The following is a 24,311-nucleotide window of genomic DNA, read 5'->3' on the forward strand; positions in this document are numbered from 1 at the left end:
TGAATAATGCCTCCGAAAAAAAGTAAGAGCAAAACGATCGACGGTTGCTTGTATTGGCTCTACCCCAAACAAAGCATAGGTGGCGGCATTTGCTGTTCTATTTGGCAGACCCTGTATTTGTCTACAAACTTGTAGCTGTAATCTTTCCAGCTTTTGAATGTCAGTTTTTGTGTAGTTCATAATCTCTATACCGTACAAGCATCTTGGAATTGCATATGTTTGCCATGTTTTAAGTGCAACAACTGGTGACATTCCTTTACGTGCATGATGTCCTAGCATTGCGTAGACAGTTTTTCTTTCTGTTTTTAACCTATCTTCTATGTTTAACTTATTTTTGGAGTCTCTGACTAGTCCTAGATGTTTTGTTTCTGACTTTTGTTCACTTTTATCATTTCCAAGTTGAATAGAAAAGTTCTCATATTTTGCTGTTAACGGCACTAAATCTGACTTGTTTGGATTAATTGTGACAAGGTCTTTCTTTGTGGTATCATGTACAATATCTAATAAAGATTGTATCTCATGCTTATTACTGGCTAATAGCGCTATGTCGTCAGCGCAAGTTGGTGCCACTACACTTATGTTGCCTATTGTTGCCCCTAAATCAGCTCTATCCAAAGCCTCTAAGATGTTGTTGTATCTTTTGTAGAGTATGGTGGAAAGCTTTGCTCCTTGTCTTACTCCTCGTCTCTGAATAAATTGCTGTGACATAGTATTATCCCATTTAATTTAACTATAACTGTAACGTTTTTATACATGTTTTTCAATAGAATCCAGGTGTTGCCAATTATACCATCATGGTACAGTTTATTAAACAGTATTTCGTGATTTAATTTGTCAAATGCTTTTTGAGCATCTAATGTCGAGAACAAGTTGTGCGAGTATTTCTTTGTAGTAGTCTACACATTGAGTTACAATAAAGGCGGCATTTAGTGAGGATGATTTTTCGGTAAATCCACGTTGAAGTTTACTTTGTTGTGGTAGGGTTCTATTCTGTCTTTAAGTATACTTTCAATCAATGTGGAGAAGGAGTTTGTCACCGTTATGCCTCTGTAGTTTTCAGGATACATCTTATCTTTCCCACTCTTTAGTACAGGAGTTAACACACCTTCTTTCAGTGTAGATTGGACATCCTTTTCTGTGAAAATGAGGTTGATGATGTTAATGATGTATTGTAGTAGTTCAACTGGCATATTTTTGAGGTGTTCAGCTGATATTCCATCGGATCCTGGACTCTTTCCAGTTTTTAGCTTTTGAATAGACAGTTTTACTTCCTCTTCATTTGTTTGTTTTATTTCTTCATTCCTAATGGTTTCTATTCGCTCAATAATTTCGTTCTGCATAGAGGCAAGAATAAACCTTTCGTTGTTGTAATCAGTTTCATCGTCAGTATTGTGATTTTTATACAGATCTTCAAAGTAGCTTTTCCACCCTGCCAATATATCTTCGGGTTCTGTCTGTTCTTTGGTATCAAAAATCATAATGTCTGTGGTCACTTTTTTGCCACCTCTTTGATTTTGTATCAGCTGATGGAATAGCTTGTTGTCATTTTTAGAAGCCATCATAATTTTCTCTATGAAGGAGTTTTTCCGAGATGCATTAGCCCTTTGCGCACTTCTTAATAGTCTGTTAGCTTTTACCATTTCTTGTTTTTTCCCTGTGTTTTGCCTATCTGATTTCCATTCGTAAAAAGCTACATAACCACTAATATAACACGACAACAGAGATCGACTTTAGCCAGAATGCGTTGTGGAACTTTTCCATTGGAATTAAAACTTGGGCGTTATCGTGGTATCCCGTCAAATAGACGTTTTTGCAAAGTTTGTTATGACAATGTATCCGTTGAGGACGAAAAACATTTTCTAGTTCAATGTCCTTTATATTTGTATGAAAGAAACAACGCCTTTGCTGACTATCAGCAAGTAACAACATAGACTTTTCCGTTCTTTCTGATGACGAAATACTCATTAAATTACTTACTACTGACTGTAAACTAGTGTCAAACTATATATTCAATATTTCAAAAATCCGAGCTCAGTTACTTTCTCATCATGACATATAAATAATCTTGTTTGAAAATGTTCTTGAAGTATAAATTTCATATTTCAAATATTAGTACTTGTTATAGATATTAATTTGAAGGCTGGCCGATTGACTGTGTATACATGTATGTAAAAATGTTATATCAGGTTGCACTATAAATAAAATTATTATCATAGTTTACCTACTTACAGTATCTGAGACCTAATCACATAACTTTAACAATGATCACTGGTCCATTAAATGAGGTCAAGGTGAGGTGAAATTTAACCTTGTCTGACTGACATGTAGACTTTCCAAGGAACCCATATACCAAATATAGTTATCCTATTACTCATGATAAGTGAGATATTCACATGACAAAAAACTTTAACTTAAGCAGTAGCTGAATCATGAAAATGAGGTCAAGGACTCTTTGTAAACTTTGTAACATAGGGCATCTGTATACAAGGTATGAAGCCTCCAGGTCTTCTACCCTCTAAAATATAAGGCTTAAATACCTGCCAGTTATCAATGGCCTATTGTAATTTATTCATTATAAGCACATTCTATACAAATGCTTAACATGTGCACAATAAAAAATATATTCTGAAGTCATAAAAGCATAGTCAATCATAGAAGGATTTGCTATGGATATATTTTTGTCTGTTTTTGCTATTTTTATAAAACAATGCAGCCTATTTTTCTCAGCCTAATCCCTAATGATATCCTCCTGCACTATTGGCATTTAATTTAATGCCTTCTACAATATTCCATTTTATTCTTGGTCTGATGCAAGATAAATGTTCTGTTTCTGTCAAATACCCACATAATCCAGTGGTAGTCCCAATTTCTGCCCAGCTTCTCAGTTGATCTACATTTTTGGAATTGTCAATTGGTTTTTGTCCTGACTATGCATGAAATAGTTCACATTAGAAGTTCAGTAAGCAATAATTTATCAATCCATTGATTATAATTATGACAAAACTAAAAAAAGTCATTAATATAACTGATATTGCATGTTAAAAAATGAAAAAAATCATAAAAGGAAAGTTTTAATTTTTAAACATGATTTTTCTATATAGGTTTAAATGTGACATAGTAACAATAGAAAATAAACATATATGTCTAAAAGTATATATACACAACTCTCTCACACATAAAATGCATAAGTTATCACAGTGATTGCTTTAATTAAAACTGGACAATAAATAGTTAGATATCATTGATAACATGGGAATAAAAACAATGTCAGATATATGAGAATTCATTGATGCTTTATTTTCATATTCACCAGTTTAGTAACAAAAGCACTAACACATAATAACCCACAATCTAAATTAAAATTACTGTACTTAAACACTTTAAGATTCTTGTCCTTTATTTGAATGTTTAAAATGGATTTTTTTTTACAATAAAATGCACTTAATTGTCTCTTTATTTCATCCATCTTTGTATTAAACAAGTTTTTATCTTTGTAAAAAAAAAAACTCATATGAAAAATTGTTTGTAAAATCTGACAGTCAATAATACAAAACTTATGATACATTTGTTCCCTTTTAAAAACATAACATGTATGAAATGTTGTTAATTTGAATAGACAACACATGTTTCCATTTTAACAAATGACCAGTAGTGTTTTTATAAAAGCCATTTAAATAAAATGGCCACATAAATAACATGTCACTGAATTGTTTACAGATTTTTTTCTCTACCATACAAATCCAAGTCTCTTTTTGGATGGAGCTTTTCCATAAATGTTATCCTTGGTCTCCTCAGTCGAATCTCTCTGATAATGAGGCATCTGTCTTCCAGTTTTATCTGAAACCATGTAGCTGGGTCTAATTCCTCCTTTACCCTCAAACTTAGGACCAACTCCTCCCCCTGCTCCAGTTTGAGCAGCCTTCCTCAGAGGATACACATTACGGCCACCTTTTTCACAATGTTCAATAACTTTTGTAGCATATTCCTGGAATTGTTCTTCCTCCATGGCTATTAATTCAAGGTTGGCTCTATCTAAGGCTAACTCTTTCTGTTTCTTTCCAATTTCTTTACCCTTTCTATCATTCTGCAAAAAGATGTAAAAATGAAAATAAGATGAAGAAAATAAAAAAGAATTCTGTAATCAAACTGTAAGAACAGTGATTAATGTTTAAAATAAGTATCTATGCTTCTAAAGCCTTCTATTTACAAATACCATCAAAATAATGTTATTTTGCTCAATGCACATTTTAAGTCTACAGTACCGTTATGTTTGAAATTCAGAGAAATCAATTAGAAAGAGATTTACTGACATGGAGAATACATTTTGATTATTAAAAATGTGTGAGAGAGTCGAATAGCTAGTCTGAAATACTTATGGTTTGTAAGTTGTAATGACACAAGTATTAATGAGCATCTGTTTGAAAGCTATTAAGGGAAGAGAAGGTTTATATTTAGTTTTATGAATAAGCAAAAGATATTGAAACCTACACCTAACAGGAATTATTTGTTTAAATACATAAAATTGTCAAAACATTAGTTCATTTAGATGAAAAGGCTGCTGAAATCAAACAAGTTTCTCCATCAGGAAATATCTTTAAAAAATTTCTAAATGTACACACAAAGTAAGTCTGTCAATGCAGGTACAAATTATCTTGAAAGTTTAAAGGTTCTGATTTGAAAGCTGAAGGAGGAATTGATTATACAATACAGGTACCCTCTTTTCCTGATCACCTGTCTGCTAAAGATTCATATCCTATAAGCCAGAGTTTGCTCAATTTCCATAAACTCTGTGTATGTGAAATGATGAACACATAAGGGGGATTAAATAAAAATGTACCCAAAGAGCTGAGTTTATACATTTTCTTTTTTTATGGATTTGTGATATCAATTTTGGCAAAATAAGAACTTTGAAAATTCAAAAACAGAGTTCTCGATAAGTGGTGGTCTGAAGGTTTTGACCACCAAAATTTTAAAAGGACCAACACAATTTTGATGTTTTGCAATAGAAATAATAGTTAGAACCAGCAGATTTTATTCAAATGCCACCAGATAAAAAAAGATTTTGAGAACTCTGCCAAAAAATTAATTATAGTTTATTATAAGAATTTGACAAAAATTACACTCAAATTTGGGAATTCTTTTAAATTAAAAATAAAAGTAATGACAAATAAAACAATAATTTTAAACTAAAATGTTGGCAATACTCAGACTCAGTACTCATAAAACTTAACTAAAGTCAATAAAACAAATATATAAGAGTGATGGATCCTTAAAACACCAAAGATGTAAACATACCGTTTGGTCAAAATGGAAATTTTTCAGGTTTTCATTATCTTCCCTTTTCCTCACACGTTTTTCTTCCTCATTTCTCCTGAAAATTTCATCAGCAGCTTGTCTGATTCTAATCGTTTCTAATTCCTGTCTCCTTAGTTCTTTTTTCTTGTCCTCTGCCTCTTTGAGCTTAAAATTCAGAAAAATAATATCTCATGAAAAATATTCCTGGATCCCACTGGTGATATACAATTTATCACTTGCTTAGATAACTCATGGTAGATCAATAAAAACTAAGATCAATCAGGCTGCCATCTTGCATAAGTTGCATAACTCTGTTTCATATCTTTATAAATCAAACATTACATGTAAGTCTAGGAGAAAATGATTTTGTTATAAATTGTAACTGGCTTTGAACTAGCTTTCAGTAATTGAGTATTCTCGTTGGTTCATGTCTGCCATATTTGTTTTTCGTAAATTAGGCCGTTAGTTTTCTTAATTGATTTGTTTCATATTTTTCATGTCAGGGCCTTTTATAGCCGACTATACAGTATGGTTTTTTCTCATTGTTGAAGGCCGTACGATTGCCTATAATTGCTTACATCTACTTCATTTGAACTTTAGTGGATAGTTGTCTGATTGGCAATCATACCACATCTCCTCATTTTTATGTTAAATGGTACTTTTGTGTTTTTTGTTTTTATATTAGCTGTTTTTGTGTTATGTACCAATCTATATATTGAGTTAAGTCATTTCAAACTGATCTTTATAGTATGTTCTTGTTTTGAGGCGAGGGTTGAGTGCTGACAAAGGTGTTTAACCCTGCCATATTTTTTTTGTACCTGTCCTAAATCAGAGCCTGAAGTTCAGTGGTAGTTATTGGTTCATGTCTTCATATTTGTTTTCTTATAAATCCAGCCATTGCTTTTTGTGTTTGATTCACATTTTGTCATATTGGAGTCTTTTATAGCTTACTATACAGTATAGGTCTTTCTCATTGTTGAAGGCTGTGACCTATAGCTGCTAATATCTATATCATTTGGTTGTCTCATTGGCAATCATACCACTTCTTATTCTTGTTTTTTAAATTATAACAGTTTGAGAATTGATTACTGTTTTTTGTGAATACAATTTCTAAAAACCCATTATCTTGTTCCTAAAGATATCAAAGTTTGAGAATTATTAAGGAATTTAACAATCTGGGATTTTTCCAAGAAAGGTTACATTTGCAGAGCTGTGTTCAATTAAGGGGAGATAACTAAACTGATTTTTCTGTAAATCAACCAGCTTTTGCATTATTTTGTTAAACATAAGTACAAGAACAGATAACAAAATTCTTCATTTTTAAGTCATTAAAGCAATTGACGACCTAAACAATATCTTTTATAAAATTTATACTTTTTCACTTATTCATCAAACAATGGGTCTTTCCAATTTGATAATTATTACATAAAGAAAGAAATATATGTATCCTATTAATATCTTACCATTGGTCTTGTATCAAATTTAATATATTTAACATTAACTCTCTTTTAATAAAATAATCAGCACATATTGATTTTACTGGGAGAAAAGTATGATAAAAAATAGAAAAGGACAAATGAGACATAGATTATGCTTGCCATGGTAGTATTTGAACAAAATACAATGCATGAGACTAAAAATTCCCCAATCCCCTCTTGTAGTTTCCCCCCTATTTTCTGGTTTCCACATCTTGATTTTTCCTATCCATATCATCATTGCTATGATAAATTACCTGTACATGTCTATGATCAGCTGACTCCTTCATGGCTTTTCTCATCTTTAATTCTTTTTCAACTTCCTCTTTTTCTCTCTTTTCCTCTGCTTCTTGGACAGCTTTATGTATCCTGTCATCTTCATCGCTAACTTTCTGTGTCATCTGAGCAGCAAGTTTTGTTCTAATTCTGTCCAGATTCTTCTGTTTCTCACTAAAGTTAAATATGATTGTTCTTATATAGAATAGTTTACATTTGATAAGGAAGACCTTACTGTGATTTGTAGGAATATTACCATCACTGATAAGTGGCATTCAGTTGATTGCTATTAGACATCTTTAATTCACTACTTCTATTCATTTGTGATTTTGTCCTGTTTTTTTATCTACTAATATGTCATTGTTAGTAATAATTCCAATAAAACTTACACACTAATGTCATGATTTAAAATTAGACATCAAACATTAACATTTACATTTTTATTACAAAAACAATCAAACAATGAACATCAGCTAGTGCTCACTTATATTAAGGGTAATCATATAAGTTAAAGATAAATAAAAAAGTACTTTGTCATATTGTTACATTAGCCAAAAAAAAAATATTAGTTAAAATAAGGAAGATTTTCACAACCTATTCAGAGAGAAAAAACAATATTAAATTTATCAATAAGCTACATGTGTTATATTTAACTATCATATGTTAATAAGCAGATCATTTCAAGCTTTCTGAACTGTGAAGATTTATATGAAATAATTTCAGGAAAAAAAACATTTGTTGTAGTTGAATTTGCTTTTGGAAAAGAGACTTACTTATGAATTTCCAGTTCTTTTTCAGCTCTTAGTTTCATCATTTTCCTCTTTGCAGCAGCAAATATTCTACACTCTTCATCTTCATCCTATCAAAAAGCAAAATGGTTTATCTCCCTTTAGGAAAATATCAATTCATCCTATAAAGGGTTATTTAACAAAACATTTATAAGCTTTCTTAGAAATATTGCAGATTTTTTCAATGTATTATCAGCTACTTCTAAGCAAAAATGTAAAGATATAGTCAAACCATTTTTTTTTCAAGCATAAATAGACCAATGAAAGTGTGACAAATGTGATCTGCAGTTCGTTTTAGCCAGAAAACAAAAATATAATATATCGTATCTTTAACATAAATAAAAGTAGAAGGTCATACTGATTAGTTCATCCTAAAAAAAATTAAAGTATGTAAGTTTTAAAATACACCTAATGCATTTATATTACAATGTACACAGATCTAATTAATAAAAGAAACATTTCTGACCATTTGAATGTTTTCATCGACTTGTATTGATAGCCAGGGTTAGATAACTTGACAAGCATTTTGTACAACTTAAAAACATAACTTGATGGTAATTAAGGCTTGACAAGATACATGTACAACGTTTGTACTTTAATAGGATAGCTGATGGTATGGCATGACAAAATTTGTATAGAGTCTTTTTACATTAAGTGAATAGCTGATCTTACCTCTTCCTGTTGTTTCTGCATGTTTCTAATAGCATCTCTGTCTCTGATCTGTTTCACATTATCCACCTTAAGCTGTTGTTTTTCATCTTTTTTTATATTTTCTAATCTCTCCTTTTCTTGATGATATTGGATTCCTAATTTCTTCAGTTCTTCTCCTTCTTTTCTGTCTTCTCTTCGTTCCAAGTCTCTGGATTTTAGATGTTCTTGAACTCTGAATGTACACAATTAATACTCTTACATTAAGAAAACAAGAAGGGAAGAAAAAACAATATTTGTCTGTCTTATTTTAAACAGATATATAAACAACAAATTCACAGAAATGAAGCTCCAGAGATGACTACAGATATCGCCATTTTTGAATACCACAAATGGCACACAATGGAATTTATGTAGCACCTTTCCCATTTATAAATCACAATTACCAGTAGTGATTTTTCCTTGCAAGAATGACACTAGGATGTGAAGTCTTGCAAGTTTTGATAATAATAAGATGCACAATAAGGTAGTATGGAGTTTATGGAGGCAGGGATGCAATCTATATAAATCGTTTTTTGTGATTTTATGTTATTATTACAAAAGATTTGACAATAAACTGAATATGTTTTAATGATTAAAATCAAGCTTTATAAGGTGAGATATCTCATATATTTTTAATCAAAGAATGTACAGTAATATTAATTTTAACTATTTTGTATTGTAACATAAAAAAATTATGATGACCCCATTCTTTCTTTCAATTTAAAATAAATGGAGAATGTGTCCATGGGAAACAGATTATGTCCATGCTTGCATATTATGTTATAACAGGACATAACTCAAGAACGGTAAAAGTGAAGTCACCCAAATTCGAAAATGATCTGAGTTTTGTGGTAATCAGCATTGTGTATAAGTTTCATAACATTTGGTTGATGCAAACTTAAGTTAGAGAACAAAAACCAATTTCAGGACGTATGTACATACAGACGGACAAGGGTAACACTTACTGCCCCAGGTGCCCCCCTCGGCGGGGGCATAAAAATCATTATATGAGAGCAGTCTTCTATTTTATTTCATAATTCTGTCATTTAAACCTGCTGCAATTGTTTGCACCTGTCCTAAGACAGGAATCTGATGTTCAGTATAGTTGTCGTTTGTTGATGTGGTTCATAAGTGTTTCTAGTTTTTAATATAGATTAGACCGTTGGTTTTCTCGTTTGAATGGTTTTACACTAGTAATTTTTGGGGCCCTTTATAGCTTGCTGTTCGGTGTGAGCCAAGGCTCCGTGTTGAAGACCGTACTTTGACCTATAATGGTTTACTTTTATAAATTTTGACTTGGATGGAGAGTTGTCTCATTGGCACTCATACCACATCTTCTTATATCTATTTAGTTTTCCTTCTATTAAAGTTGATCTGTCCTGTTGGGAGTGTTGGCTTGCTGTTTTTTAAGCCCTTAGTCTGTAAGTCCCTCTTTTTTGTAGTTTATAATTCAGCACATTCATGGAAATTCTGTTTAAATTCAAATACACTAATACAGCCTCATGTAATCAATACTAAAAGTTTGTAGTTTTATATAAGAATGATGTTTACAGTCTTTACATGAGAATGCCTTTTAATGCATACAGACAGATTTTTCCCTATCATAGTATACTTACTGAGCTACTTGAAACTGTCTTGTATTTTGTGCTGAGATTATTCTCTCCAGGGCTTTAGCCTGGTCATCCTTTATTGACTGTTCATACTCTCGTCTTTCTAGCTCCAGGTACTCATTATCTTTTCCTATATTGGCCTTATCTTTTAATCTTTTAAGTTCAATCTGTGCTTCTCTTTCTTTGAGGACTTCAGTTAATTGTAATGCACTCTGTCAACAACAAATAGTTTTTTAAGAATGTGTTTAACAATTTTAAAGCACAAATATATTCAATTTTATGATAAACAAATCATAAAAGTGCACGCCTTAAAATGACTTGCTTATAGTAACTGACATGCCACAGATCTCCAATCTGTAAAATTACTTTTTGAGTTCTTATAATTGAGTTTCTTTTTTACTTGACCTTTCATATAAATTTTCAGCATTAGTTGAACCAATTTGAATCATGCCAAAGTTAAATACAGTGAGTTGCTTGTCAAATGAAATATTCTTAAAAAAAAAACATCATTTATTAGTACATCAAAAGTTCCATCATACTTGTAATTGATTAATCATTTTAGGTAATGGTCTTACTGCATGCATAAAGAAAACTCAACCTTACTTACAAATAATAAAGATATATAAGCTAAAAATAGATTTCTATCAGTTGACCACTGCCAGATAGAAAGAACAATTTTACAGACCCATCCAACCATGATTTTGATTTTTGAAAGAAAAAATAGAAATTCTACATTGTTACCTTGTTATATATATTTAGGTGTAAACAACCTATATATAATACAGAATATTTTAAAATGTGATGTTAAACTCTTGAATACCCAGATTACTTACATGGAATTTTTTAACTCGATCTGTTTGATAATACTGCTGAGTTTTAGCTTTCTCTATGGCCTCCCTCCTCTGCTGGGCCTGGTATTGGGCCTCTTCAAGGTCAACTAATTTCTTCTCTTCTTCCTCTTTTTGCTCCCGAATTGTTCTGGCTTCTAACTTCCTTTGTCTTTGACCCTGTTAAAGTAAAATTTATTATAATTCTATGTTACAAACCCTAACCCTGTACATTGTATGTCCTATTTTTTGTAAAGCCAAAAATCAATACTATGTTTTGAACTGCAAACATGGTGTATTGTTATCAAAGCTGTTTTTTGGGTTTCTTTTTTTTCTTTACCTGTATTAAGTTTCTTTTAATTGTGCTCTAATTAAACTCTAAGGATAGGTACCATTTTAACTATGGTCAGTAGACTAAGAAGACACAAAATATTTATCTGTAGCAATACAATAATTTAAAATTTCCTACAGAACACAACAAAATGTTAGTGTGCAATTCATATTTCACTTGCAAGCTTGTGAAATATAGAAATCAGCTTTGGACAATATTCACCAATATCCATGCGATAACCCTATATTATTTCAGTTACATGGCAATGACAACCACACTCAATACTCACTATGATTGTATTTCCCCAAGTATCAACCATTTCCTTTGATTTCTTTTTCTTTTCATCAATTTCAGCTTGTTTTCTTCTTATTCTATCTTCTTCGATTTGTTTTCTGTGGAGCTGTGTCTGTATTCTTTCCCAGTCACCTTTAGACAAGACTGTCACCTGTCGTAGATCTACACCTTCCCCCATTCTCATTCCAGGTTGTTCTATTGGCATTTCTGGAGTGCCTAAATATAAGTATAGAAAAAATTTGTCTTTTTAATTTGAAGCCAACACTTTTTCTTTATATTAATGATCCTGTCAGTAGAAAAATTATATTGACTTTTGAACTGTTTCAATCTTAGTATAGAGTTTATTCTAGTTTTCAGTTTAGTGGAATATTATGGTCTTGCCTGTGCATTCCATGTTATTTAAGCATAGTAAATTAGATGATATTGAAAATGATATTGTAGGTAGAAAAACTGTAAATGGAGGTTAAAAATGGTCTGAGGTTTAAGATGTGAAAATATATTCCACACATTTTCAAGTAACCAAAAACATGAAAATTTTCCATCCAAGCTGTTACTCAGAAATTAGAATAATAGCTAGGTACACATTCCATTCTTTACAATGTAATTTAAGTGAAACAAGAAAGTGATTGTTGCACTGAAACCAAAAAAATATATACACATGTAGCATATCAATTGGGAATATGTTTACAAAAGAAACATTTGGATTTCATTTAAAACTCTCCTGTAAATTTCAGAATTACCTGTCATCTGCAACAGATAGACGCCACAGATTTTTTTTTTTTACCAGAATTATATACAGTTCAAAAAATAAATGTTGATTTAAAATACTGTAAATATATACTCATAGTATTGCAGGAGTAAAGCCTGCTTATCTATGAAAGGTGACTTTCAGTACCTAATGATAACATAAATTAATAAAAAAAAAAAATGACAATTATTTATCCCCAAAACAAAGACTTATTTTTACTTTTACTTCAAGAGGATGCATAAAATATATAGGTTTGGTTGATTGTTCAGTGTTTATCACAATATCAGGATAATCATCTAATGATAGTGGCATCATTGATACGAGGATACAGTCCTCTATGATATTAAGAAAATAAATTAATCTTTTCTGTATTTACAATGTACTATGTAGCTGAAATGACCCAAGATCAGTCTCTTGATAACCTTCTGACATCATGAACAATCACTTTTTTTAATTATAAAATTGTGATGCAATATTTTGTGGAACTTGTGTGGTTTTTAAGTAATGGCAGACAATTTGCATACAAGTGTGAATACATCTTTACAAAAATCAATATACTATTATAGTGAATCCAAAATATTTTAACATTTTTCTCACAACAATAATGAACATTTGCACTTGCACATCACATTGTTGATGGACTTTCTTACATACTGTCCTCTACCCCATACTACATACTGCCCTCTACCCCATACATGATCTTCCAATTGCTGCTTTCTCATGGAAAAAAAATGCTGTCAAAAAGCAAATATCTTTACGTCACAATGTTCTATGATGCTGTTTCCCAAATGACCATAGGTAAGACGGGGCAGTTCATTCATAAACTGAAATTGGAATCTCTTGTATTGGCATGTATACTAAAGACCTTCTTTTACTTTAGGGGTCCCAAACCATATAAAGCTGTACTAAACTATCCTTAACCCTAAATCTTACCCTAACCCATACCTAAACCTAACACTAGCTCTAACCCATACCTAAACCTAAAACTAGCTCTAACCTATACCTAAACCTAACACTAGCTCTAACCCAAAACCTAACAATAACCTAGAACATCCCCTTACCTAACCATAACCATGAATGAACCCTAACTCTAAAAGTATAGGGACCCTTAAAGTAAAAGAAGGCCATACTATGGGACAGAAACAAGATCCAGTTGACAGTGGCTGCTGTTAAGGCATACAATTTCCTGCAAATTTGTATATCTGACAGTCTGATCGCCAAAAGTAACCACTGCCTCATATTAAATCTTTTATCTGACAATAGGATTTGGGCAGAAGATAAGGGTCGTTGTGAATGACTGTTTCAACAAGGTCATGTCATAGTCCAGATTGATAGTGTGAGAATGATGGTAAGGATTACAATTCCCCTAAATTGTTTATATATGAAGATATTAAAATAGAATGGAATAGTAAAGTAATGGGTCGATTTTCATAAAACCCTTACCTCTATTTTGGCCTTTTCTGCGACCGTGCATTACACTTGTTGCCATTGTAAAAAAAATAAAAATAGATCACCGCTCCAGAATGACGTTGTTAGGGAAAACAGCCATGTAACTAAATAGATAGACGTCATATCCACTTCCTGTAGGAAAAAAGACCTTGACCTCAAACAAAAACATTTAAACTTCCGGAGTAGAAAGAAATTTGTAAAGTAAATACAAACCGAACGACCTACATAATACAAATAGGCAATTTATAAGACAGAATGGCAATGTTAAGTGAACGTTAATTCATAGGTTTCGAATTATTTTCGCCACAAAAAAACGGAAAAAAAAACAACAACAAAAATCTGTCAGTCAAGAGTTATTCGTTGGAACAACTCGGACCGACTAATAAGTCAACTCAGACCATCTATAAAGGTTGCAGTCTTTTAATTGACTGCGCCATAGGCTTACAAGCTAAACAGCTGATCTTTGAAATTTTTTAAAATTAAAATGCTACATAGAAAATTGTTTTCATGTACATATCATGTACAAATGACGTATGTAGTAAAGGGGAAAAAAGTGCCTCATGCCAAGAGGGATAAAAAGTAGGAAACCCTGAAGTCAAAACTACCTTTTTCTACTTTCTGTTTGCTGTTTTTATTAGGCCGCACCACTTCCAGTAAACATGATATGCTTGCACTTTCCTGGTTTAATATCCCCAAAAAGATGCAACATTTTTTTTAAATCTAAAGAGATTTTTCAATTCAGCATAAACTTTTAATGAAACAGAAAATAAAAAAAAAAAAAAAAAAAAAATTTCACCGGAAACAGGAGTTGTAATACAAGACTGGTACCTAAAGTGAACTCGGACCGTTTAAAAAGACAACTTGGACAAAGCATTTAAAGAGTATTTGAACCATTTGATAAATGATTATAAATGATTAAATGTTATATTTTATTTGACAGTATCATTTACTTGTTGTTGAATTTGAAAAATTAATCAAAATAATTAGTTTAACGTGAATTCAAATTTTTACTTATCTTTATCAATCTATTTTAAAGGGGCACTAGCTACGAGATATATAAAAAATCTAATTTATGATTTTTTTTGTTCAATCATTAATGAAAGTGAAATAGTGAAATAATTATTCGCTTTTAGCCGCCAGTATGGTTCAATTTTGTCAAAATAAGCTAAGAAACATTGATGATGAATTATTCACTTTCAAGTGAATAATTTGACCTCATTGAATCCTTATTCATGTGAACTTCAATTTAACCCCTTAGCTAGAGATGGATAACACGTGAATTGTATGTGTAAAGTTATTTAAAGGAAAAGAATGACAACATTGAAAGTGAAACAAAGGTAAATCATTTGATTGACTGATCCGATCCACAAAAAATCATTCTTATACAGGTAAAAACGATGATAAACATATATTTTTAATCTATAATATGAAATTAAACAGACCTAGAAAAATCCAATATCACGAGTTCGCTTAATCTATTTATATCTTTATTTATGTTTACATCGCTTATATGGTCATCGGATGACTTTGGAGGTCAACTCGATAGTTAATTAGATGGGGTTATGACTAAAATACACACGAAACAAAGTTACGTGTTATCATGACCATGTCCTGTTAACTGTTTATTTTAGACTTTTAATAGTTTGGATAAATGTTTTACATTGTTATAAATCAAATATGAGAATTTGAGTCAAATCGGTGAACATAAATTTGACAGCTAGTGCCCCTTTAAACATTAATTTAAGCCCAAAAAGTCGAAGTTGAATTTGTTTTATTTATTTGTTGAATTCTTTATTTAGTATTTTCAAACCTAAAGTCTGTCAATAAGCCAACTCGAAGAAAGTTTAAACATAGAGTTTGGGCTATTTCTATGTAAAATGTTATATTTCAAATTAAATTACCCTTCATACCATGTACTTATAACACAGTACTTTAAAATAATTGAGGATATGAAATATGTCAAGCAAAATAGAAAAAAGAATCTACCAAAACATTAAAAACGTTATTTACTCAAACAACACAAATAAAAATAAATCTAGGGAGCATCATTCAATCTTTAACAATAGACAGATGCATGTCAATACAAATTGTCCTGAATCTAAAAGTTGTGATCTTGAATTGACTTTATAGAGTTCTCTTCATAGACGGGCTGAGTCTTTTTCGTCATGTATATAGTCAAAAGGGCGTCAAAACTCTCTCTTTATACTTTGCATTATAAATTTCTCTTCAGACAGTTTTTTTCGTCTAAAACACTCCGTAAATCATTTAAATAGTCAAAACTCTCCTTTTATACTTTGTCTGAGTTGGCATTATAGATGGTCCAAGTTTACTTATAGTCTATTAGACAGTCTCTTTTGACTTATTGACAGTACGTGTTGACTTATTGACGATCCAAGTTGTCTTTATTGATTTATATAGTAAGATATGTAAGGACTATATTTTTCCTGTCAAAAACACCATGCTAATGTGCCCTTATCTTCAAAACTGTGCCCCTCTACCATTTAAGTCCTAGCTAGAACAATGTAAGACTTCACTGCAAACATTTGCATAGAACCAACTATAAAATATACTCTCAATAATAAAGAGGATAAATGCTTCTTATGAGACCACTGCCTTATTATGTCAGGAAAGTTTTATGTTGTACTGTTAAATTATAAATGAGAAACAGGAAGAAAGTTTTTCAGAGCACTGTTGAGTTACCATAAAAAAATTATTATGTAGTTTATGAAGTACTATTCACTTGATAGAAATATAGAATTACTGAACCTACATGTGTAGTTTTAACAAAAGACATCAGGAACTATTAATGTTTTTAATACATGTAGCAAACTGCAAAAAGGTTAACAACTAAAATATACATAAAGGATAAAAACTGTTTCAGATATTTTGTTTTATACTAGATAATTTCTATGTTTGTCATTCTTTAATCAAATAAGCATGATATGCCTTTTTAGTATTAAGATATTTCTATCTTTTTAATGTTTTTTCAAATAAATATTGAAATCCAAAAACTTTATTAATTATTTAAAATAATGTACTTTTTAGATGGAAAACTCAAGAAAAATGTTGCTTGCAATAGACTTTGATCATACGCTTATAGATGAAAACAGTGATTTATGGGTGAAGAGATTGGCACCAGATGGGAAACTCCCTGATCACATTGAGGCTATGTATAGTTCTACAGGATGGACAGATTACATGGGGTCTATTTTTAAATATTTATATGATATTGGTTAGTTCTAATGATTTATATCATAAGCAAAATTATACTTAGCACTTTCAAAACAAAGTTTGGTCTTGAAAGATATCTTAATTTTTTGCGATCCCCTGAGCGGAGGAGAAAATTTACTTGATTGCGTATTTTGTCAAAACGTAGTACGTCTCAAGTGCACCTCAAATGAAATTAATGATGAAAAACATTTTTTATTTTCATGCACATCACCATTGTTGATCATCTTTAACTAGGAGAAACTGCATGAACTCCAAGATTAGCTCACTCTGTCCTATCTTTAAGCACTTGATTCCTATCTAGAAACTGACCTGGCTACTTGATGTAGAGAATGTTAATATATATTAATATCTGTTTGTAATCTGATTGATGAAGGCAACATATAGATCTATTTATATACATGTGTACCATGTGCGTCTATCTCCCACCTTGCCATGCAGCACCGTCCTCTGTGTGGCTTTTGCAGTTAACTTACATATCTAATAAATTTCCAATTTATTTAAAGCACTTTCTCATGTTGGGGTGTGCCTGAGAAGGAGATATTGACCGTATTGCACTTGTATATATATATATTTATCCTTCCACTTTCCTGGTTTGACATCCAAAAAAAGATGCAACATTTTTTATTTTATTATATTTCCCTTCGGGTTTATATGATCTGTTCACCCTATTTGACTCTTCAAAATTCAAGAGTCCATCCTAAATTGAGGTAAATTATATGGCCTTCCAAATACCGTTTCGATTCCTAACATCACTGAAAGGCATTAATTGTCGAAATCCGGATATGGTGTACTAATTTTTGCACCTTTTGTTTGCGGTATACCATCTTTTTGCAAGTTTACTGTTTTCTGTTTGGTATTAAATTAATAGTTAAGATCCATTTTGTTACATCTGGTGATCCGTTTATTTGGCAATCGCCAATGGCAGTCAGCAGGATTTAAGAACATCAGTTGTTTGACCTGCTAGTCAAATGTGTTTTGTTAAAATATACTTTTTCACTTTTTAGGTCTTTTGGAAAATGTTGTTTGTGCTGAATTTAGACCCCTCTACCAAGAAATTTGTTTTGCATGCACTCGTATAAAAATTGCAGTTTTTATCCGATGCAATCATAGGTTTGAACGTTGTTTTCAATTTAGACTTGTTTATATATATATTTATATGTGTGTGTGTAGTTTATTCATGTTCAAACTGCTTCTTTTCTTTTTTTTGTATGTATACTTGATTATTGTTTTTTGTTGTTGATTAAATAATGTCTTATATTGTAATATGGTCTTTGTGAGCCCATTTAATGGAAATAAAACATCTTCTATATTTGTGTACAGTGTGTCACATTACATCTTGTTTACTTTCAATGTGAAAATTGGTGAATAGTGTCGGTATCTCAAAATGCGCCCTCTAAGGCTCTTTACCTGAGTATGTATTTGTGATACTCTCATAGTATATAAGGCTTGCTATAAATCCAAAACATTTATACATGTATATATAAACATTTATATAATGTCTCGACCTTGGGTTTATCCATCAAGTGATTTTAGTGGTAAGTCTTTTGACTGTATTTTTTTTTTTCAGGGATAAAAGAAGACGACATAAAAAAGTGTATGGAAGAAATTCCATTAACAGAAGGCATGGCAGACTTATTAAAGTACTGTAAAGACAAAAGCTATGAAATAATAATAATATCTGATTCTAACTCAGTTTTCATAAATATGATTCTAGATCATACACAAATACAAAAAATGGTTACAAAAGTATTCACAAATCCTGCTTATTTTGATGATACTGGATGTCTAAAAATAGAATATTATCACCGTCAAGACTGGTGTGACTTGAGTACCATAAATCTATGTAAAGGGAATATTTTACAAAGTTATATAAAAAAGCGTGGACAAGAAGGATTTGACTTTGATTATATATTCTACATAGGGGATGGAACAAATGATTTCTGTCCATCTTTAACATTGAAGGAAACAGATTATGTGTGTCCAAGAATTAATTTCAGATTATGGAAGAAAATTCAGAAACTGAAAAACCCAGAATCTAAAGAATCTAAAGAAGAATTACCTAAACTGCAAGCTCAAATACTGAACTGGAGTACTGGATTAGACATACTTGAACAAATTAAACAACTGGAGTAATTCAGTTCTGTCATGTTGAAATTCCAAAGCCAGTTATTTAATTAAAAAATTTTAACATCCTATTATTCAATATCTTTTAAGATATATTCAACTTGTGTAATGATGGTAATAGAGTGTGTTGCTAAACAACGGAATACGGAACGGAAATGGAAAGAAATATTTATATAGACTGAATTTGAGAAAAAAAAATGGTGAGAACTGCAAAATCAATAAAGACTGAAATAACAAAATCATACAAGTAAATTGAAAAAAGGATAGGAGATATCAAGGAAAATAGCAAATAGTTTTGGAAATACATAACAGCTAAAAAAAAAAAAATCGAGGCTCTAAAGAGCATGTGTCACTCATCTAGGTGTATTTGCATCTTCAGCAATGGGCACTCTCCAACATTGTAACAGTTTTTATGCCCCCGCCGTAGCGGAGAGGGCATTAAGTTTTACCCTTATCCGTCTGTACGTCCGTATGTCCCATAGTTGGTTTCTGTTCTTCAACTTTAGTTTGCCTAAACAAAATGTTATGAAACTTATACACAATTCTTTTTACCACTAATACAGATCAAGTTTGAATTTTGGTGGCGTCACTTTTACCTATCTAGAGTTATGCTCCTTTACAAATGGAAAAATTGCTAATTTTTTCGTTTCCGTTCTCTAACTTAAGTTTGCCTCAACCAAATGTTATGAAACTTAAACACAACACTTATTATCACAATATACAGATCAAGTTTGAATTTTGGTGACGTCACTTTTACTGTTCTAGAGTTATGCCCTTTACAAATGGAAAAATTGTTAAATATTTTTTTTTTTTTTTTTCTAAATATCAAGTCATTTTTAAAATTGGAGTTATCTTCCTTTGTCCATGATTATAGTTGAATCAACTACAATCAATGCTTTATACAATGCAATGTTTAATTTTGCCTTCCACTGATGAATTAAAGCAATTTTTACCCTTCATTTCTAAAAATATTTTAAAGTCTTCTTTGAAAATTGGAGTTATCTTTCTTTGTGCATAATGGTAGTTGAATCAACTACAACCAATGCTTTATACAATGCAATATTCTATTTTACTTACTACTGATTAATTAAAGCAATCTTTACCATTCAGTGCTTACAAGCACTTTAATTACCGTTCTAGGTTTATGCCCCTTTACAAATGAAAAAATTGCTGAATTTTTCGTTTCCGTTCTCTAACTTGAGTTTGTCTTAACTAAATGTAATTTCTAAAAATATCAATGTCATTATTCAAGTAATTTCTAAAATTGGAGTTATCTTCCTTTGTCCATGATTATAGTTGAATCAACTACAATCAATGCTTTATACAATGCAATGTTTAATTTTGCCTTCCACTGATAAAACACAGATCAAGTTGAATTTGGGTAGTGTCACTTTCAACATTATTGAGTTATGCCCCTTTATAAATCGAAAGCTTGCAAAATTTTTAGTTTCCATTCTGTAACTTAAGTTTGCCCCAACCAAACATTATGAAACCTATACACAATATTCATTACCTCAAAACTAAGATAATGTACAATTTTTTTGTTTCTGTTCTCTAACTTTAGTTTGCCTCAACCAAAAGTTATGAAACTTATACACAATGCTTATTACTACATAATACAGATTAAGTACGAAATGTGGTTGTCACTTTTACCATTCTTGAGTTATGTCCCTTTATAAACATAAAAATTGCTGAATTTTTCGTTTCCGTTCTCTAACTTTAGTTTGTCTCAACCAAATGTTATAAAACTTATACACAACCGTTCTAGAGTTATGCGTGTTTACAAATAGAAAAGTTGCTGAATTTTTAGTTTCTGTTCTCTTCTTAAGTTAGCCTCAATCAAATGTTATGAGACTTACACACAATGCTATATATATTACCACAAAACTCAGATCAAGTTCAAATTTGGGTAGCGTCACTTTTATCGTTCTTCAGTTATGTCCCTTTATAACTATATGATATGCAAGCGGGGGCATCATCTGTGTCCACATGTGGACACAATCCACATTTATCTGCTCTTTGGCTGTGTTGTTGTCTCTTTGACGCATTCCCTGTTTCCATTCTCAATTTTATTGAATAGATTCATAACAAAAATCTTCTTTTTTTTTTTTTTTATCTTGCATTGTTGACCATTTTCTGTTTACAGTTTCTGTCTGTCTTCTTTAGTTTTACCCAAAACACAAAAGAGGGTAAAAAAAATTTGTCATTTAACGGTAATAACTCCTATAAAGAGTCTACTTATTATTTCGACAAAATTATATTTGGTTGAGATCTTGTCTTGCTGATCATTTTTGTTATTTAAAGCATCTATCTTTTTTTTTTTTTATAGTTTTCAAGATAATAGGTAAAACACAAAAAATTGGTAAAAATCATTGAAAAGCAAAAACTCCAATAATGAATCGACTAACGATTTCAATCATTCTGACCTCTTTAAAGATCTTGTCTTGCTGGTTGTTTTTGCTAATAAAAGTTTCTCTTTATCTATTATATTTTTAAGATAATAGGCAAAAATGTAAAACAAAAATGGTGAAAAATCGTCATTTAAGGTAGATAAATCCTAGGTAAAGCTCAACAATTTGAATATTTCTCCCCGGTCAGATTTTCCCTATTTTTAGTGGTTTTCAAAATAATAGACCACACTTACATTTTACCACTTTGCTCTATTTTTAGCCATGTCTGCCATTTAAGACATGTTTTTGTCTCGCCTGCAACGAAAGTCGCAGTATGCAAGACGTAGGTATTACTATCTGGTTGGGGCAGCTTAAGGTATTTGTATAAAGCTTTATATTTCAGAAGGTAGAAGACCTGGATGCTTCATACCTTGTATGCAGATACCTTATGTTACAAAGTTTCAATCTCACATATGCCCATGGTCCTTGACCTCATTTTCGTGGTTCAGCAACTGATTGAAAATAATTACAGTTTTTTGTCATGTGAATTTCTCACTTATTATGAGTACATATAATAGGATAACTATATTTGGTATATGGATTCCTTTCGACGTCTATATGTCCATCAGACAGGATTAACCTGACCTTGACCTCAATTGATGGATTAGTGATCAAGGTTAAAGTTACAGGATAAGATCAGATACTATAAGCAGCAGGTCAACAATATGTGGTGTATGGAATGATTGTAAGGGGTCCATGTCAGACTGGCAGGTTTCATCTGACCTTGACCTCATTTTCATGGTTCATTGGTCATTGTTATTTTTTTTTTTTTTTGGTCTGTTTTTCAAGTACTGTAAGCAATAGGTCAACTATATTTGGTGTATGGAATGATTGTAAGGTGTACATGTCTGTCAAGCAAGTGTCATCTGACCTTGTCCTCATTTTCATGGTTCAGTGGTCAATTTTAAGTTTTTGTGTTTTGGTCTGTTTTTCAAGTACTATAAGCAATAGGTCAACTATATTTGGTTAATGGAATGATTGTGAGGTGTACATGTCTGTCTAGCAAGTGTCATTTGACCTAGTCCTCATTTTCATGGTTCAGTGGTCAATTTTAAGTTTTTGTGTTTTGGTCTGTTTTTTCAAATACTAATAGCAATAAGTTAACTATCATTGGTGTATGGAATGATTGTAAGGTGTACATGTCTGTCTAGCCAGTATCATCTGACCTTGACCTCATTTTCATGGTTCGTTGGTTAAAGTTAATTTTTTGTGTTTTGGTCTGTTTTTCAATTACCATAAGCAATGGGTGAACTATATTTGGTGTATGGAATAATTGCAAGGTGTACATGTCTGTGTGACAGTTTTTATCTGACATTGACCTCATTGTCATTGATCTTTAAAAATGTAAAGTTTATGTGATACTTGTAGTAAAACCTTTATCTTTAAGATTTTCAACATAAAATCAATGGTCAGTAAACATGGTAAAACAGGTGAGACATTTCAGCGTGTGCACTCTTGTTTTTAAATTTAATACCCCAAGATTAACCAAAACTGTCAGATGACTTACAGGAGTAAGGTTTGGTTAAACATGGCCCAGTAGTTTCAGAGCAGAATATTTTTGTAAAATTTAAAGACAACGATGATGGAAAACAGAAGCCAAGTGATGAGGAAAGCTCACTTGGCTTGTTGGGTCGTGTGATATAAAAAAAGAACTCTCAAAGTATACCACCACTAAAGACTAAGGCAGGTTTACCAGCAGAAACCGACCATGACAGAGCAGAAGCAATGAATGAACAATTCATTAGTGTATCTAATAAGAAGTCATCAATTGAAGATGTACCAACTACAGAAACCGTTATATCCAAAATTGAAAGACATAGAAATAACTTAAGTAGGGGTGAGAAAAAAATCCGTACATGGACTTGTTGGTATAACACAGAAAAATGCTAAAATAATTGGAACTGAAAGAAAACAAAATAATGACTGATTTCGGAAGAAAGGGGGAGGGCTAAAAAAAATTGTCGTGTCCCCAAGTACCTATGATAAAAGTAATTGAAAGAGTTGTTTCAAAGCATTTGTACAACCATCTACACTTTAACAAATTAATTTATGAATATCAGTCTGGATTTATTCCTAATATTCATCAATCAATCATATTAGAAATATGCAACTGCATCTTAAACTCTTTGGAAAAAAAGAAATCAATTGTTTTGTATTCTGTGACTTCTCTAAAGCATTTGACAAAGTTTGGCATAGAGGTTTTATTCACAAACTGAAAGCCTATGGTATTAATGGAACCTTATTACAGTGGTCTGAAGATTATGTACATGATAGAAAACAAAGAGTAGTACTGCATAATTCTTCCTCTTCCTTTCGTAATGTGTCGGGGATCTGTTTTGGTCCCTCTTCTTTTTATTTTATATATTAATGATATTGATGATTAGCTTACATCGCTGTGTAGGCTATTTGCAGATGACACTTCATTCAGTTATATTCTTGTAACGATGGAGATCAGATTAAATCTGTGATCGACCGCGACCTGAAGGTTCACAAAATGGCTCACGTCATTTAATCCTACGGAAGCGTATTAGCGCCACACAACTTTTTTTTAATTATTTCTTCCTGTGTTTGCGTTATAACGCAAACCTTTGCGAAATAATGCAAACATCTGCGATATAACGCAAACATTTGCGATATAATGCGTTATAACGCAAACATTTGCGAAATAACGCAAACATCTTGATTTCAATTATTCATTAAGTTTTGTATATATGTCTGTCTGT

At 31.5% G+C, this 24,311-nt stretch overlaps 2 protein-coding genes across 4 annotated transcripts; one reads left to right on the forward strand and one right to left on the reverse strand.

Annotated features, from left to right (window-relative positions):
* Positions 1–3,058: 3,058 nt before the first annotated feature.
* On the reverse strand, positions 3,059–13,904 carry LOC127731210 (cilia- and flagella- associated protein 210-like). Its single transcript, XM_052240166.1, has 9 exons — positions 13,778–13,904; positions 11,582–11,802; positions 10,968–11,141; positions 10,141–10,346; positions 8,507–8,717; positions 7,820–7,905; positions 7,028–7,220; positions 5,296–5,460; positions 3,059–4,084 (listed from the first exon to the last, which is right to left on the reverse strand). The coding sequence occupies exons 1-9, from the start codon at positions 13,821–13,823 to the stop codon at positions 3,728–3,730; spliced, it is 1,659 nt and encodes a 552-aa protein (XP_052096126.1). The 5' UTR covers positions 13,824–13,904; the 3' UTR covers positions 3,059–3,727.
* A 2-nt stretch (positions 13,905–13,906) lies between these two features.
* On the forward strand, positions 13,907–19,212 carry LOC127731215 (pyridoxal phosphate phosphatase PHOSPHO2-like). 3 transcript variants are annotated; one of them, XM_052240175.1, is made up of 4 exons: positions 13,922–13,984; positions 15,042–15,120; positions 16,829–17,015; positions 18,582–19,212. In XM_052240175.1, exons 3-4 carry the CDS (start codon positions 16,829–16,831, stop codon positions 19,145–19,147), a joined length of 753 nt encoding a protein of 250 aa, XP_052096135.1. In that variant the 5' UTR covers positions 13,922–13,984; positions 15,042–15,120; the 3' UTR covers positions 19,148–19,212. The 3 variants fall into 3 exon arrangements, with proteins under 3 accessions (XP_052096133.1, XP_052096134.1, XP_052096135.1); XM_052240173.1 differs by lacking the exon at positions 15,042–15,120 and having other exon boundaries at positions 13,907–13,984; XM_052240174.1 differs by lacking the exon at positions 15,042–15,120 and having other exon boundaries at positions 13,921–14,046.
* The last annotated feature ends 5,099 nt before the right edge of the window (positions 19,213–24,311 follow it).

This window comes from Mytilus californianus, unplaced genomic scaffold (genome assembly GCF_021869535.1).
Source record: "Mytilus californianus isolate M0D057914Y unplaced genomic scaffold, xbMytCali1.0.p SCAF_2, whole genome shotgun sequence".
Classification (NCBI taxonomy): Eukaryota; Metazoa; Mollusca; class Bivalvia; order Mytilida; family Mytilidae; genus Mytilus; species Mytilus californianus.